This window comes from Narcine bancroftii, chromosome 14, assembly GCF_036971445.1.
Source record: "Narcine bancroftii isolate sNarBan1 chromosome 14, sNarBan1.hap1, whole genome shotgun sequence".
Classification (NCBI taxonomy): domain Eukaryota; kingdom Metazoa; phylum Chordata; class Chondrichthyes; order Torpediniformes; family Narcinidae; genus Narcine; species Narcine bancroftii.
In genome coordinates, this window is record NC_091482.1 from 4,471,743 (window position 1) to 4,490,508 (window position 18,766).

General features: G+C 39.5%; 1 protein-coding gene across 10 annotated transcripts in view; it reads right to left on the minus strand.

Annotated features, from left to right (window-relative positions):
* The window catches only part of LOC138749818 (uncharacterized), an 85,900-nt gene that overhangs the window by 17,208 nt on the left and 49,926 nt on the right, over window positions 1-18,766 (minus strand). For 8 of the 10 annotated variants that reach the window (XM_069911723.1, XM_069911721.1, XM_069911722.1 and 5 more), the window contains 6 exons: window positions 17,948-18,152; window positions 15,497-15,675; window positions 13,226-13,391; window positions 8,002-8,163; window positions 6,558-6,721; window positions 5,043-5,194 (listed from right to left, as the gene is read on the minus strand). In XM_069911723.1, coding sequence (XP_069767824.1) covers window positions 5,043-5,194; window positions 6,558-6,721; window positions 8,002-8,163; window positions 13,226-13,391; window positions 15,497-15,675; window positions 17,948-18,152 — 1,028 coding nt within the window. Of the gene's footprint in view, window positions 1-5,042; window positions 5,195-6,557; window positions 6,722-7,363; window positions 7,473-7,731; window positions 7,839-8,001; window positions 8,164-13,225; window positions 13,392-15,496; window positions 15,676-17,947; window positions 18,153-18,766 lie in introns of those variants that run through there. The other 2 variants (XR_011348875.1, XR_011348876.1) reach the window with 2 other exon arrangements.

Here is an 18,766-nt window from a genome sequence, read left to right on the forward strand (position 1 = left end):
TGCAGTACTGGAGACAGAAACTATAAATGTACCTTCACTAGCCTCAAACCCATTACTTTCCTGTTTCCTGCTGGGGCATCAATGTTTAAATGTACAAAGGTTCAGTACAAGATGAAAGTTTGCTTCTTATCTTCCCTCAAATTTGTGATATTTTTCTCAACTTTTTGGTGAAAAGCTAAACAAGATTCCCTTATGTAGATGGAAAAGATCTCTCAGAGCTATTGCAAAGAAGCGGAGGGTTCTCCCTGTAGCCCTGTGAGTAATTATCCCTCAATAAACACCCTAGAAATCAGACTGTCTGGTCATTATCTACTTGCTGCAGGGGCTTGTTGTGGCTATCACAGTTCCTAGAATACCTCTTTACTTTTATCCTTCAAAAGTTTTTCACTGGTTGGAACATCGTGAAATTGTAAAAGATGCTATAGACAGGAAAGAGGGGGGAATTAATATTTTATATTCTTAAACAGAGAAGGTGTTTGTGATTCCCTCGAAGCAATGATAAATGCTAAATTTCCCCAATGGAGAAAATGGGTCTGACAGCAGGTGCATATTATATGTGCCGGAGAAACTCAGCAGGTCACACAGCATCTATAGGAAGTAAAGGGTAACCTATGTTTTGGGTCTGGTATGAATGTAAAGCCCTCCAAAAGGGCACCGCAGGACATCACAGGCAAAACCCTCCCCACTACTGAGAACGTCTGCAGGGAATAGTGTCGTCGGAGATCAACAGCAATCATCGAAGACCCATATAATTTAAGAAATAACATCACATTATTCGAACAAATTTGGGAACCGTACATGGAACACAACAGAGAAGTCCTACCGCGGACCTCCACCCCCTAAAATGACAGAAGGAGAAGAAGACGAAATGAACTGACCCAGTGTGTAAAAGTAGATGACACAAATTTCTTGTTTATTTTCATTGTGTGACGACATTGTTTAATGGGTTTAATGTATCATATAGGTTGAACGTTGAGTGGGTGGGGAGGGGGGGTGAAGGAGGGAGGGAAGAGAGGGGGAAAAGGGGAGAAAATGACACTGTGTATATTCAAGAGGGAAATGTTTGTTTGTATTTTGGTCAGTATGGTTCATAGTGTGAAAAAAAAATTTTAAAAAAAAAGACCCACACCATCCAGCACAACCTTTGTACGTTCAGGAAAGAGGTATAGGTGCCAGAAGACTCTTACCACCAGGTTCATATGTTCAGGAACAGCTGCTACCCCATCACCATCAGACTCCTCAATGACAAACTCAATCAGAGGATCATTTAAGGACTCTACTTCATTGATTTTCTTTTTTATTCTCTCTGAATTGTGCAGTCAATTTGTTTACATTCATTATCTATTCTTTATTTGTTTACATGTATACGATATTGAAGTTTGTTTTGGCACTACCAATTAGTGGTAATTCTGCCACGCCCGCAGGAAAATGAATCTCAGAGTTGAATGTGATGTCATGTATGGACTCTGAAATCTGAAGCCTTCATCAGGCAGGCCCCTGAATAAAATGGAGCAAGTGGGCAAGGAGAGGAATGGAGAGAAGAGTTCAAAGTTCAGATTTATTGTCAGAGTACATACATTAAACTACATCACATACAACCCTGAGATTCTTTCCTCCTGCAGGCCAGGCAAAGAGGAGAGGAGGAAGGGACAGGAGGAGGGAGAGGATCACAGGTGAAAAAGTAAGAGTTTATAGGTGGATACAGGTGGAGGGTAGACAAGAAAAAGCTGAGGTGATGGGGAGAGCAACTCTGATAGGAGAGAGAAGGGAATGAGGTGGGGTGGAAGAAAGGAGATAGAGAGATAGAGAAAGAGAGTGACTCGGGGGAAGGGTTTAATTGAAATTGGAGGTCAATGTTAATGCTGTGGGTTTGGAGAGTTCCTCCAATTTATAGGAAGCCTCAGTTTGGCAGTACATGAGGCCATGGACAGACATGTTAATTGGTGAGGGAATGGCTTGTGGAATTAAAATGGTTGCGTGGGCCTGACGGTCTCTGCCTTGCTCCTTTTACCTGACCCCATATAGGGACCTTCCAGTGGCCAACCATTTCAATTCTGTTTCCCACTCCCATCTGTCCATGGCCTCATGTACTATCCCACCAAGACCACCCATAAATTGGAGGAACAACGTCTGATTTTTCATTTGAGAACTCTCCATCCTGATGGCATTAACCGACTTCTCCGGTTTCCACTAACCTACTTTACATTCTCCTTCCCTTCCCCTTGTTTTTTCTTCATCTCTCCCCTCTCTATTCATCTCCCCATCCCTCCTCCCCTGCTTGCTGCTGTGCCCACCTTCTTTCTTAATTGCCCACTTTCATTTTTTCTCTCTCTCTCCTTTCATAGCTTTCCTCCACTTGTCCTTCAACAATTTCTCTTTGCTCTACAACTCTGGAACCTTTTGATGAACACTGGCATAAGAAAGATGAGGAACATAGAGTTAACATAGAACAATGCAGCACAGGAACAGGGCCTTCAGCTACAATATCTGTGCCGAACCTGATGCCGAAGCTAAACTAAATCCCTGCTGCCTGCTTGATACATATCCCTTGCCAACATGTCTGTCCATGGTCTCATGCACATTGGAGGAACAACACCTCATATTCCGTATGGGCACCCTCCAACCAGATGGCATTAACAAGGACCTCCAGTTTTCATTAGGCCCATCCCCCTTCCATCTTTCCCGAAGTCTCCTTTCCTCCAGCTCGGTCTTTTTTTACTTTTCCCTCTGTCTCCTTTCACAGAGCCAAAAACAAACCCCCTACCCCCAATCAATTCTCACCTCTCCTCTCTCCTGTCCTCTTATCATTCCCAATTAACATCTTTTGTCTGTTGGTCTGTACACCTCCCCCTGCCATTCTTCCCTTTTCACCAGTCTTTTAATGCAGATGGCAGTCTGTTTTTTTTTTGCTCATACCATGAGCAAGGGCTCAGGCCCGAAATGTCAGTAATACATCTTTATTTCCTAGGGATGCTGTGAGACCTGCTGGCTGAGTTCCTCCAGCATTTCTGTGTGTTTAATTAAGAAACTATCTCCTGCTAAATACTAGTTGGGTAGATGTCAACGGACCCAGAGAGCTGCTGTGCCTGCAGCAGCTTGAGTTGGTCATATTGCCAGAAGAAAGTAGGCTTTTCAGGTTCGTGATCCCAGCTACTACTCAATAATTCCAATGGGTAGGTGTAATGCAGTCACCAGATAAGAACAAATTTGGACCAAGTTTTTAAGAATTCCATTTTCAATTGTCTTATTTTTAAGCAATGCACTGCAGAAGCTGAGAATCTAAAAGGAAAAGGTTGTAAATATTCTGTATTTATTACTCAGGTTTTCTCCATCTGTGAAGAGAGAAACAGTTAATGTTTTGTATGAAATAACCTTCAAATAAAAGTTAAAGGTGAAACAAGTTTTTCATTGCAGATAAAGGGTGAAGGTTTGACGATAACAAGAGGAAAAATTTGCAATAAGTGGGGGGGGGGGAGTGTTTAAATTACACTACTGATGCTTCAAGGAGATGGTAGGGCTATAGTGGTAAACAGGAGGCAGGAAATACGCTCTGATCTTTCAGAATTAGAAGACGTATTAAACCTGAAATTCCCAGATTGCAGTCAATCTCTTTTAGTTACAGCTCACTTCAACATCCCCACCTCTCACCGTATCTCCAACTCTTTTGAGCTCTCTGTCCCTTATCTCTGCACCTTTAAACTTGTCTTATCTCTAACATTTTCCAAGTTCTGATGAAATTTCTCGGGCCTGAAGTAATATCTCTCTGTCCACAGAATGCTGCCTAATTAGATGAGCATTTACAGCATTTTCCCTTCTCACTTGGGCAAGGAGCCATTTTTAGCATCTGTTGAATTGTATTTGAACAAGAAACAATAATTTTGAGAAGGCTGGATAAAACTAGACATAATAATGATGAGGCAAAGCCTGGTTTATTTTCAAAATTTGCTATAGCCTCTTTCACATTGGCATCCCACTAAATTGGCTGTTCAGTGTCCTGGGATAGGAATGGGGATTTGGCTTTTCACACTTGACCACTCTTAACTGGGACATTGCACACTTTCACACTTGCAAGGAGCCATCCATGGGACTGTTGTACCTTCTACTGGTGACGTCAAGATGCATCGAGTGATGGTGAACCTGCCCTAAATCCTGATCGATGTATTCTGATCTTATATTTGAACAAAATTAATCATGCATAATTTTAACATAATTAAGCTTTATGTACAGTACAGTATGAGCCCTTCAGCTCCTGTTGTTATTGTGCCGACCTATATAAACCTTCATAAGGGACCGTGGGAAAGTGCGAGCAATAAATAGTATTTATTCAGTGTTGGAAGTGCTATCACGTACAATTTATAAATACTGTGGGGGAAAAAGTGATGGCGGACCTGCCCTCCTAGAATTCCATGCGGCAGAGAAAGGGCTGTATGCTTGGCTGCATACATGGAGCATTCATAGAGGGGTTTCTCTGCCACACGGCATACTGGGAAGTCAAGCCATTGCTTTTTCTCCACGGTCTTTATAAATTGTGCATTTTTGCGCTACCAATTTTCCCATTCTGTTTAAAAATTGTCGGCTATTGCTATTTATTTCCCCTCTCTCTCTCTCACTGCGACCTTCCCATGGGAAAGTTTATGTCTTCATTTTAATCTTTTCTTCCTGAACTCATGCAAAAACTTGGTTCATTTCAATCCCACAGTGCAATTACCCCTTTCACACTTGCCTGATTGCAACACTGGCGTCTGCAGACGCCGGGGATTGTACTAGGGGTCGAGGCTGTCAATCCCCGGAGTGAGATGACAACATTTGAAGCCAGCGTTGAGCTAATTTCACACTTGCCACTTTAAAGGCTGATTGGCATTTGATTCCTAGATCACTTGCAAGAGTGAAAGGGGTTTTAGATTGCTCCACAATTGCAAATGCATCCAAAGTACCTGACTCATTCAGCCTGCAACATTTGGAAACAAAATTCCTTTGCTTGCAAGTTACAAACTATCAGGGTCACAGCCTCTTTAAAATGACAAAAGAATAAGTGCACTCACCCATGAAAAAGAGGGATTGCAGACCAACCAAACTGTAACAGATCATGTAGTTGTGATTCTCTTCCCTCCTGACCACGATGGTCAGGGGTATAAATAATGCCAAATATCTGGACTAGCAGCACACTGTGGATATTCCAGCTCGGATGTAACACCTGAAGAATGAGAGGTTTAAAGGATTGGAAACAGACATAATGAACAAGAATACATTTTTATGAGGTCTAATTCCACCAAGGAGTCCTAGCATATGAGGAGGTGAATTGAACCAAGAGTGACAAATTAGGGGCTTATTAATACTTCAGATTATCTAGATGTCCATTTTAGTGACATCAAAAGCACCACAAATGATGGCCATTGATGGTTCTATTCTGTTCCTTTTGAAAAAGATTCTGTACAAATTGGAGTCCTGAAATGCCATAATGAATAGGTCATTTGCATTTCTTTTTATCATAGAAGGAATAAACATTTAATACTTAACTGAAAATCTGCAATGAACTTGTAATTTTAGAAATTGGTTGCCAATTTTATACACATCAGCGAGATTTATTTTGTAACTTTTTATTTATCGCACTATCAACCAAAATATGTACAAATGTTTCTCATTAAATATACACAGTGACGTTTTCCCTTTTTTCTCCCCACTTCCCTCCCCCTCCAAAACCAATAAATATTAAACATATAAAATACAATAAAACAACATCTTACTTCAGTGAGATGTTGAGTTCCTCCAGCATTTCTGTGTTTTTTACTATAATCACAGCATCTGCAGATTTTCATTTATCACCTCAATGCCAATATTGTTGAATAATAAATGTTATCCAGGTCCAGAAAATACCCTTTCTTTTTCTAAAAGTGATTTTTATGCCCTATGCAGAAGATGGTTCACAGACAATAAGAGTGGGGGAGATTCAAACTAGAGGGCATGGTTTAAGACTGAAGGGGGAAAATTATAAGGGGAACATGAGGGGAAATTTCTTTACGCAAAGGGTGGTGGGGATGTGGAATGAGCTTCCGACAGACGTGGTCGAGGCGGGATCATTGGTTACATTTAAGGAAAGAATGGATAGTTACATGGATAGGAGAGGACTAGAGGGGTATGGACCGGGTGCTGGTCAGTGGGACTAGGAGGGTGGGGATTTGTTACGGCATGGACTAGTAGGGCCGAACTGGCCTGTTCTGTGCTGTAAGTGGTTATATGGTTACTCAATGAGCCTTAGTCTAAATTACGTTCTATGGGGCCCTTTATCCTCGGTATTTTGACTTTTGAATGCTACCAGTCATGTTGACAGCAATTGGTATGGCATCAAATTTGAAAATAAAATCTGAAAATCAATTAAAAAAGTGCCTTTGAACTATCAGAGACTCAAAACAAATGTAGATAAACTTGCAATTGTCTGCACTCCACCAGCAACTGATAACGCTGAAACTCTTTGCAAACATATTGACAACTTAAAAGTACATTGCATAAATATAATTAAAAATTGAAATGTTATTTGAGTCACGTTTCCTATTATCTACCTGAGGTGGATCTACCCAGCAAGGAGATCTCTGAAGGCTGGCAAAGTCATGCTTATGGGTCAAGAATTTCTCATCTGTATCATCCAATTCTAGCATCTCGATTAGTGGCAATGAACCCCCTCCTTTGAGGATTCTGGCAAAAACATTCACGTAAAAACCATCTCCTGTTCAAGATAAAAATGATGTTTATGAAACAGTCATTAAATGAACACAGTAAATTGTATAAAATATCAGCTGTAATTGATTTGTTAATGCACATTTAACAACACAAGCATGATATACATCCCTTTATGTAATAAACTAATGACATTAATTGCAAAGCATTAAAATAATTACTTTTCATATTCATTTTGGGATGCGGGCAAAATTCAAGCATTTATTGTTCATTCTTAGGGAATCAGTATAAAAGTATCAGGAATTCATCACAAAATGTTTCTTTCATTGCCTTTCTGAATTCTGCATCCACAAGACCGGGCTCCTGGTTTCTTGAACCTTTCTTCCTCCATATTGAATGCCTTTTTTGGCTCCCAAGATAGCTGACGTCAATAGTTTTCTCTCCTCAGGAACTGCCCTCTTCTACCTCAAATCTGTCATTACCTCTCACCTAAATATACTACCTTTGACCTTTCTGTACTTAGAAATCACTATTCCATTTGCAAAGTACATTCCATTTTTAAAGTCCTTGAATGTTTTGTGGCCATCTTTCCTGCTTGAATCCATTTAATCAAGCACCTGTGCTACTGAAATAGTTTTGATCAAAAATACATGTGACATCTTGTCTTTCTGACAAAAATAATATATCTTACTCGTTCTTGAGCCATCTGGAAAGTTTAATCTCACCATTCTCTTCTCTCTATTATCAACGTTCAGATCTATTGTCAGAGTACATCACATACAACCTTGAGATTCTTTTCCCTGCAGGCCAAGCAGAATTTCCACTTATTGGTAGACCAAAAACTGTACTTAAGAAAAGATATGTATACTAAAGAGAGAAATGTAAACAGAGAAGGAAGTGCAAACAAACGAATTGTGCAATACAGAAAATAAATATTCAATAATAAATAACGTGAAAGTAAGAGTCCTTAAATGAGTACGTTTGTTGTTTAAGAGTCCAATGATGGAAGGACAACAAGCGTTCCTGAACCTGGTGGTACAAGTCTTGTGGCACCTATACCTTTTTCCTGAAGGTAGCATGAGCTCAGTCGCTTTACAGTCCCCTCATGCCATTCTTAGCTCTTCAGTTACAATTGAGGATCCTCCAGGAATAGTTTCCTTCACCATCTGTGATTAATGTGCAACCAGTCAACAATATCCAGCATCTGCAGTTTCACCTCTGATTTTGAGGTTTAACTCCCCACCAACTCCTTTCAACAGTTTAAAATGTGCTAAAGGTTCAACCCCACACTACACGTGTGAGGATTGAAGTATAGAATAATTTACTAACCCTTCAACCCATGGACTTGGGAAATTCGAATGCGTATTCCAGCTCTTTGGCGATATTGAACCATATGGATTATACTGAGGTGTTCTGGTGGCTGCTGAGGTGGGAGGTGCTTCCTGCCATCCAGTCTTTCTGCATACCAGGCCTTCCACTGCTCAGGGGGAACTGTCAAGACAGAAAAAACTTTACAAACATACTAATTTCAAAACATAGTAATTTTTTTGGCTTCTGCAAAGGGCATTCAGATTAAACTTTCACAGCGTCTAGTTCACCATGGCAGAGGTTTGGCAAGACATAATGCAAGAGCAAAATGTAACAGAATGCAACACCAGCAGCCATGGGGTTGCGGGAGTCCAAAGACTCTTGCACAGGAGCACAGGGTCTCCTAGCCACTGACTGAATGTTTGGCTTGAAGACTCCTGAAGACTACAGTCACATATATATGAGAAAAAGAAACAGATTCTTTCGGGTTCCTATTGATTCAGACACCCAAAAGAATTTAAATCCAAGTCCTTTTTGGCAATTGCTACCACACCCTGCATCTTGTCCACCCATCGATAGGACTTATTCCTCTCACTTTAGCCTTTCGTATGTCCTACCTCAAAGGCATTTAGCCCTAATCTTTTCTCTTCTACTTCACATCTCTCAACATATTGAAAAATACCCCTCAAAACTTGTTGTTGCAACCGCTTATATTGCTTCCAATATAAATTCCAATTATAACTTCCAATATTGCTGAGCATTTACACAGAATGTTTTTATGTTAAGCTACTAGAAATATTTGGTGTCTCCACAAGCACAAAATAGATGTAAGTTGTTATTTCACCTTGCAGTAAAATAAACTTTAAAAACTGTGCCTTTACATTGCCAATTTACTGATACATTGATATAATTGAATCATACATAAGTTAAATACACGTAGCTGAAAATAATTAACATTTGCCTCTATCACGAATGTTCTGCAAGTTCTTTAAATTATTGACAGACTCAAATCAAAGGTCAGCTCTGCTATAGTAAATTCAAAATTCTTGCTAAAACCTTCCTCACAGGACATCTTTGAGGACTGAATTAATAAATAAATCTTACACAACTTTGTTCCATGTTCAAAGCTGACCCAAGATGATGAATAAAAGGTCTCTTCTATCTGCTAATTGCAACATAGGACTTAGTTGAAAAATCTCAAGTCAAGCATTAATGTAAAGTATGAGGAATATTAACCACATCACAAAAAAAAAATGCCATCATTGAGATAAAGAGGAATTAACATTCTCAATAGAGCTATAAGATGGAGCATATACTGAAAATCTGTTTTCCCTAGTGGGAGGATCAATCCCCACATTAGATAAAACTGGCAAATAATAAACATTTGATGGATGGATGACTTATGGAATAAGTGGGATATTTTTAAGCAACAATATGCTTTGATCGAAAAATGGTTATGGAAGCAAATTCAATAATAACTTTCAAAATGGAACTGGATTTATACATTCTCTTTTTCCTCTCATCAGGGAGAAGGTTCAAGTGTGAAATAGCACACTAACAGGCTCAAAGCTGTTTTCTTCCTTGCAGCCATCAGGCTCCTGAATGAACCTCACAGTAGTTTTCTCATGCTGCCCTTTCTATGTATGAATTGATCTTTTTGTTGTACTATGCACCATGTTGAGGATGACTTGCTGGACTGCTCGTGAAATGAATCCTTCACGCTTGGACCAATAAACTTGAAATTGTGCCCTGCACACAGCACATTTCAGCTGCTCTGGCAGGAAAGAGATGTAGGAGGATCAGAGCCAGCACCATCAGGATGAGGAACAGCTTCTTCCCACAGGCAGTGAGGACGCTGAACGACCATAAGAACTGCCTACACTCACCATCCGAGGCTCTCCTAGTTATGAAACAATATTTATTCATTTGTATATATGGGTTCTGCATATGTATTGCTTGTTTGTATGTGGTTGAGGTCTGCATGCTTTGCACCAAGGACCGAAGAACACTGTTTCGTCAGGTTGTACTTATGCGATCCAGATGACAATAAACTTGACTTGACTTGAACTTGAAGGGGGACAAAAAGAGATTGGAACTAATTAGGCACAGGTAATTGATCCAGGCATAATGATGGAAGTGGCCTCTTTGTAGGATTCTATTCCCCAACAGTGCTCAGCTGAATCCCAAAGTGCACATGAGGGAAACCAATCAGTCCAATGAGGTATCCTTCCCAAAAAAAACCCAAAGAACTTGTCCCCTAAAAAAGCGTCTTGAATAACTCCAGGGTTTATGGATCTACTGTTCTGTCTGATACAGTGACTGTGTGGTCAAAGACATTTCTGAACTTTTAGTATTTTGTATTTAAATTCTTCTCATCATGGATTAACTAGGCATAGGTTTAAGGTGAGAGGGGAGAGGTTTAAGAAAAAGAAGCTTTGCCATGTCAACAAAGACTCTTGCAAATTTCTACAGGTGTACTGTGGTGAGTATTCTCAGTGGTTGTATCACCGGCTAGAGGTGCCACTGCACAGGGCAGGAGTTGTGAACTCAGCCAACATCATCATGGGTATCAGTTGTCACTCCATCGAGGACATCTACAAGCAGCCTTATCATCAAGGATCCTCACCACCCAGGCCATGCCTTCTTCACGCTGCTACCATCAGGAAGGAGTTACAAGAGCCTGAACATGGACACCCAGTGGCACAAAAACAGCTTCTTCCACTCACATCAGATTTCTGAATGGACAATGAACCACAGAGACTCTTCTTTTTGCACTGATTTATTTATTTTTAAATGTAATTTATGGCAATATTTGCACCTGAAATACTGCCGCAAAACATTAAATCGATGACAACAAATTCTGATTCTGCTATAAACTTCTTAAAAGTCCCAACTCATTTGTACACTAACTTCCTACTAACTTAATCTTTTGATAATTGATTGAGGATTAACCTGCAAAACAACATAAAGGTGTAATCAGCAGGAATGCAAGAAATGTCAACAGTGAATCTACACATTGAGAAATAACTTGTTGGACTCAGATCAAAGGTGAAAATTTCAATGTTCTACTTATTCCTGCATCTTTGCTAAAATAATTTGCAAATGGAACTTCACCCTCAACCATTCAAAAGGCTTTCACACAGAAATGTTTTAATATAGCCACAGAGCCAAAAAAAGTAGGATGCTATTCAGCCCATCAAGCTTATGGTTGCAATGTATCTTAGATTTTGTACTTTAAATGAATGGGGGGGGAGGTAGGGAGGGTGGGATGGGAGGAGGGAGGAGGGGGGGAGAAAATGACACTGTATATATTTGAAAAGGAAAATGTATGTATCTTGGTCAATGTGGTTTATGGTGTGAAAAATAAAAAATTTTTTAAAAAAAGCTTATGGTTGCAGCTTGTTTACAATTTAGTCAAATCTGTTCCCACCTTATTTAATCCCCATTTGTATGGCCAATTTCATTTCCTTGCCATGTTCCAGTGCACTTAACCTATCATGGGAAATCTTTCATCTCCCTATTCCTTGTTTATTATCCTAGTACATAAAACCCTTGGTATCTGGCACCTATGGGGATTGGTCGATGCCAGATAAGCAAGTATTCTGGTTACTTGAAATTGTATGTGGCATGAATGGAGAACTGCGTGGCATGCCAATTTTAAACTGGTATTTTTTTACCCATTTATTTTCCACAATTTTTTTTTTGCCAGTTGCTTGAGGTTCCGGTTGCTTGAATTCTGGAAAGCAGGGATTTTACTGTATATGGTCCCCAAACTCACCCTGCAACCCTTCCCCTACAACCTCATTGGTCCTGGGTCTGCTGATGTGCTCTTATTGGCTAGAGTTCAGACTGGCTCTACTTATTTGTCTTTGGAATGTTATATGATGTTACAAGACACATAAGATGCAAGGCCATTGGTAATTAATTGGTTTATAAAATATGTAAGGGCATTAATTAATGCAGAAATTGATGATGCACCTTCTTCCCCTTCTTGATTAATTATGGGAGCATCATTGACAATGCTTCTGATTAAAACATCTCCAAGAAGAAGAACATAGTAATATCCTGGTATCTTTCAATCATATTTCAATTCCCCATCCCATTCCCATATCTGGCATATAATGCCAGACTGAGAACACCCACAAATTGGAGGAACAACACCTCCTCTTCCGTCTGGGAACCCTTCAACTAGATGGTATTAATATCAACTACTCTGGCTTTCGTTAAACACTCGCCCCTTCATTCTCCCACCCCCCCCCCCACCCATCATCTTAGAGCTCTCCCTTTTCCCTCTGTCTCCTTTCACAAAACCAAAATCAATTCTCACCTTCCCTCTCACCATATCTAATCAACATCTTTTATTGGTCTGGACTCCTCTCCCAGCCAACACTGTCTTTATTTTGAGAATTTCTTTGTTTATTCCTTGAATAAGGGCTCAGGTCCAAAATGTCACCAATATATCTTTATCTCCTATGGATGGCGCAAGACTGGCTGAGTTCCTCCAGTATTTCTGTGTGTATCTTGCCCTATCTGTTTGGTATATTGTACTACAGCTCATTAATCCATTCCATGAGAAGTCTGTGCTCAGCAATGATTATAATTATTTAAATTCGACATGACAATTCCAATACCGTGCCACATTTTATAAAGAAAGCAGTTTCAGGTGAATTTTTAAACAATAAAACATTTTTTGAAAATGTTGGAGAATAATTTACTCTAGTTATACATTTGTTAGAATTTTAAATCCTGAAGCCAAGCATGGCTGGTCAAGAATTGACTAATAGAGGTCTCCTGCCCCTTTATTACAGAGAAAGAAAATAATGCATTTATCTCTGGGTTAATTCATTTAATTAGGATGTCCAGGTGTACGACACCTGGGAAATTAAATCCAATTCAAAATATTCTGAAATTGATTGTAAAATGGACACATATTTTTGTTTGAATTCTCTCTATAAGTATTGGTGCAACTCTCTGATACGCAACTCATGGCTTTTCAGCATTTGTGAGTTTGGAACTTGAATACCAGCAAGTATCACAGATGCAGTCAAACCTGCTTCCAAATGTTGTGCAAATTCCAGAGAGCATCTCTAGTCAACAGTCGGGCATCCAAAACATACTCTAAGATATTGATATCAATTAACTTACACAGACTGGAAATGAAATCTTTCTTTATCTCCATCCCAGTCATGTACCATTGCCTCATTCATCACCAAATGAGAATCCTCTCTTGAGAATGAATCATTACCTTCAGTCCGTTCCTTGCTCATTAGCTTTGCTGCTGCGTCACCCACAGATATTGTGAATTCCTTGTCCCGTTGGAAGGATGAAATGATTTCCACCTCAGATTTATTTGGCTTTGCGTCCTCTGTAAAGTAAAATCCACTCAAATAGTCTGGAGGGGGCACAGGATCCTGAACAAAGAAATAAAAGAAAGGGAGATTTTTGAGAAGGGATATCATATCAAAGTTCAGTTTTATTGTCAGAGTCCATACATGACATCACATACAACCCTGAGATTCTTTTTTCCTGTAGGCCAGGAAGAATTTCTACTTATTGGTAACAGTACACTGTTCTAAAGAAAAAAATATGTACACAAAAGAGATAAATGTATACTGAGGAAGAAAAATAAACAAGGTGTCTGTCTAATACAGGAAAAAAATATTCATTAATAGATAATGTGCAAAGTAAGTGTCCTTAAATGAGTCTTTGACTGAGTTTGTTATTTGAGAGTCTGAGGATGGAGGGGTGGCAACTGTTCCTGAACTTGGTGGAAGGAGTCTTGTGGCACCTAGACCTCTTTCCTGGTGGCAGCAACAAGAAAAGAGACATGTTCTGGGTGGTGTGGATCCTTGATGACTGTTGCTGCTCTTCGTTGGTAACTTCCATGTAGATTTCCTTAATGGTGGGGAGAGTTTTTCCAGTGATGTCCTGGGCTGTGTCCACTACCTTTTGCAGGACTTTGTGCTCGTAGGTCTAGTCTGTTCATTCTTGATGCTGATCCAGAGAAATCTTATGGAATGCTTTATAATTAAAATGAAATTTCTAGTGCAAAAGCACATGACCACAGCTCACACAAGCAGTCTCACTCCTACTTCAGACACTTTCAGCTGGAAGAATAGAAAAGTTAATGGATCATGATACAATAATAGGTTAGAAATATCATCAGATCCACACTTCAAAGTCTCAAGAGAAGCTTGCCCTGATACATCAAAGGGAGAACCTGCCACAAGTTTCACAGCATTTATAGGAGATTGAATTCTCACCTATTTGAATTTTCCAACAAAAGCGATGCAATGCCTTCAACATGATCAGCATTACTTGAATTAGGTGACAAATTGTAACTTCAATCACACCATCTTAGCAAAGTGGAATGAGAGATTGCAGAAATTTAGTGATGTGAGGAAAGCTAAAATACATGACAAAATTGATCTGGGGCACAAGGATCAGTGTCTGCACCATGTGGTGCAGGAATTATAATTTCAGAAATGTGGACGTATTGGTTTCAGATGCCTTTAGCCAGGATAACAGAAAAGGAACCCCAAACTTCAAAGATTACAAATGGGGAGCTAGACAAATTTTCTCAATTTTCTGAGTAAATTTTCTCTGGCTTGTCAGTTGTCTGTCCAAATATTTGCAGAATTGCTTATTAAAAAACTGGAAAATTGCAAAGGAGGCATTTCCTCAGCAAGTGCTCAAATACATCCGCCCAGCTTGCCAGTAACCTTTCTGGGTTCAGGTGGAGGTCCAGTGTTTTCCCGAGGAACAGTAGTCACCTGTGATATTAGAGGCAGATTCAGAGTGTCTTTGGAAATGACCAGGTCTTAAGTTAGAGCAAGAAAAGTATTGCCTAAATCTGATACGGCAGGCTCTTGGATCTCCCTGATCTTTGATTGATTTAAAGGTTTTTACAGAAAAAATTTTTTTCTTCAGACCATATGCAGATCATATTTCTAAGTGAATGCTTTCATCTACTCTTCGATTAGTATGGATCTAATCCATACTAATTTTGGAAAAGTAGAAATTCACTGCATAAGAAGTCAAACTTTGTTACACCAACTTATTCTGAGGGCTTTGTTTGGATGGTGAGGCTCTCACTGCCCATTCTGACCATAGGCTATCCAGAAAATATCTAAGATATAGCACATCTCAGTTCGAACTAGATTTTTTTTGACATTCCAGAGCAGTCTTGATGAATTAGATCAGAAGCATTGCAGTAAGGATCAAAGACTTTTCACAGTGAAGTTTATAATCTCTGCTCTATCCAATGTAGATTATAAAATTATTGAACATCTTCCATTTTGACAGTTCTTAAGATGAGCAGTATATTTACTATGTGCGTCCCTCCACAATTACAGCTGCTGCATTTCAAAATCAATTGTTGGAAAAGCACTTTCCGATAGATGTTAGGAGAAAAATTTTCATTCCTCATACTATCATTTCATATGAAAATGAAGAGTACATCATCATGGAAGCTGTACAAATACTGAACTACACTAACCTAATTGAGCTAAGTTACCTGTGTGTGTGGTAAAAGTCGTATTAACAAACTGCAGCAGGGAATCATCAGATGGTGATTCAGTGACGATGGAATGAGAAGGGTTTGTGCTTTCCACGGCATTCCTCCTCTCAGTTTGAGTTGGAACCCTCCAACATTCAGCTCTCCCTTTTTATTGAATAATGAAATCATTGTGTTCCCTGCAAGGTAAAACGAATAAATACTTGCATAAACAGAGAAGACAGTATCGTTAGGCATAATAACCATAAAGTGTCAATAATCAGAAGTATGTAAATGTTGTATTTCAAGTTCAAGCTTATTTATTGTCTGATTATACTGTTACAGAGTTCTGTGTTGTGTATTGACTTATGTGTAGTCTGGTTTTATGTTGAAAAGTGACAGTTTGCCTTTAAGAGCCAAGGTGAAGGTGGACGAGTGAGAGAGTGGGAGACGGACTGAGCATGTGCAGAAAATGATCTAACAATTTCTGGACTTGGATGATAAACCACCACTGGGTGGTGCTGTGGAGTGGAAGGCGGCCGAAGGCGGCCCAGAGCACGAGTCAGGGTCTGGAGGACAGTTTAGAATGTTGGGATTTCAAAAAGGATGAACATTCCGAAGGCAGCAGGAAGGATCCGGACCAAGCCAGTGGTTCCTCTCTCTGCAAACAACACAAGACAATTTTGAATTTTGTGCTCTCTCTCTCTCTCTCTCTCTCTCTCTCTCTCACACAAAGATCTTTTGGGTTCAGTTTACCAAACAAACTGAATTTTGTTTATGATCTTTGCTTCAGTTGAGATCGAAGTTTTGTGAGTCTTGTGTGTTTGTGTTTGTTTTGTGTCTAAGTTTTTCTGTGGGCTGGTTGGAAATATAACTTAGACTTTAATTACATATGTTATATTTAGGCTGGGGAATTTATTAATTTTACACTGTTATAGAAATTTGCATAGTAACTAGTGGGCATTGTTATAAAAGGGGGGATTTTGAATTAAAGTTTGAAGGTGAATTTTTTTGTTAATAAAGTAATTGTTCATCTTTACCCCTGTGTGATCTGCCTTCTTTGTGGTTGCTGGTTTGATCTTGTAACAATACCAGTACAACCCAATGAAAACCGGGACCAATGTCTAAAGAGGGCGCACAAAATCAGTGAACCGGTGCGGACTCGAAAGGCCAACATGGCCTGTTTCCGCTCCGTAAATGGCTATATGGTTAACAGCGTTCTCTGATTCACGGAGCAAAACAGTACAAACACACATGCAGATATAACAGACAAATGGTACATATATTAAAACGAATATTATTAATAAATAGTAGTGTCTTGGAAAGTTATTGCAGCAGTTCAACATTCAACAGTCTCACTGCCCGTGGAAAGAAGCTGTTCCGCAGCTTGGTGGTTCTGGCTCCAATACTTCAGTATCATTTTCCCATCAAATGTAGCTGGAAGGTGTGACATGTGGGGTGGTAAGAGTCCTCCCTCACCATTACATTGAAACATAGAAAAATGAGCTAATACATTCATGATCACTCATCTATCTCAATTCCAAGTTTCTGCTTTTTTCCCGTTGCCATAGTTGTCTTTAGTGCCCAGAAATTCATCCACCTAAAGTATATTCAATAACTTTACAGCATTGTGTGATTACAAAATTTCTAGGTTCTTCTGAGTGAATTTTTCTACTCATCTGAATCCTAACCGGCTCAGCCCATATCCTTAGACTGTGACTTTATATTCTGGATACCTCAGCTCGATGAAACACCCTGTTCATATCTACCAACAAACAATCTGCTAGAGAAACTCAACAGGTCAAACAGTATCAATGGGAGAAAAAGAATTGCCGGTGTTTTGGGCCGGAACCCTTTACCTTTCAAACTCATCTCATTCTTCTAAACTCTGCATCTGGTTGACCGAAATTCTCCTTATATATGGGCTATCCCACTATTACAAGAATCAATCTGGATAACATTTGCTGCAATACCTTTGTACCTAGCATATCCTTTCTTGGATAAGAAGAACAAAATTGCATTTGTTCCTGAACTAGATTCAACAGGTTTGACACCTGATTCCTGCTAGGAGAACAGAGTACACACTTAAAAACGTTGTCATCTCCTTCTTGAAAAAGGGTAATATCCTCACCAACTCATGGGAGTTCTTGACCTGTGATCACACAAAGTGAAAGAGTCGGAATCTGAGAAGTTACTGAACACTGTGACTCTATAATTCCAAAGGCATGCACCAGGTTTGCTCAACATCCCCAAGCTATCCAATGACTAATATTATCAAGTACTATTTGTCCCTTCTTTTTCAGAATCTGCAGAACCTGCATAAGACTTGTTAATCAACTCAGAACCTAGCGAACTGGAGTGGAAGCAAGTCACCCTTGTATCCAAGTGAATGCCTAAGACATTTTTCAATTAAGTTATAAGACGCAATGTCCAGTCAAGAGTGCAGGTCTAAATAAATTTACTGTTACTAACCTATAACAACCAATTTTCCAGTGTCAGAATCGATCGTGTGCACTCTAAGCAAAACGAGTGCACTGAGATCAAGAATTTCTTTGCCTTTCACATTTACAGTCATACAATAACGGAACTCTGGGCACCTTGCTTGGCTGCTGAGTAATGGGAAAGCCAAGATTTCAGGAATGTCATCCCAGCCTGAATGCATTAGCCGTCCAGTCACCTTTTATACAACAGGAAGAACAGAAAACATTAGACATCAACTGGTTAGGACTATAAAACATAGGAGTGGAAATAGGCTATTCAGTCCATCAAGTCTTCCCTGCCATTTAATCATTAGTTGATCTATTTTCCTACTCACTCCACTATTCAGCCTTCTCCCCATAACCTTTGAAGCCCTGGGTAATCAAAAACCTATCAATTTCTACCTTAAATACACCCAATGACAACCTCCACAAATGCCTGTGACAACAAGTTCCACAGATTCACCACCCTCTGAAGAAATTCCTCACATCTCTGTTCTAAGTGGACACCCTTCAATCTTGAAGTTGTGCCCTCTTGGCCTAGATCAGTGGTTCTCAATCTTTTTCATTCCACTCACATACCATTTTAAGTAATCCCTTACTAACCACAGAGCACCTAATGGCATCCCATGGGAAACAACCTTTCTACATTGTCCATTCCTTTCAATATTCAAAATGTTGAAAGGCACAGACAGAGCTACCCCTGCACCATCAGACTCCTCAACAATAAACTCAATCAGGGACTCATTTAAGAATTCTTAATTTTACACTTTATTGTTTTTTTTTTTCTCCTCTCTGTATTGAACAGTCAGTT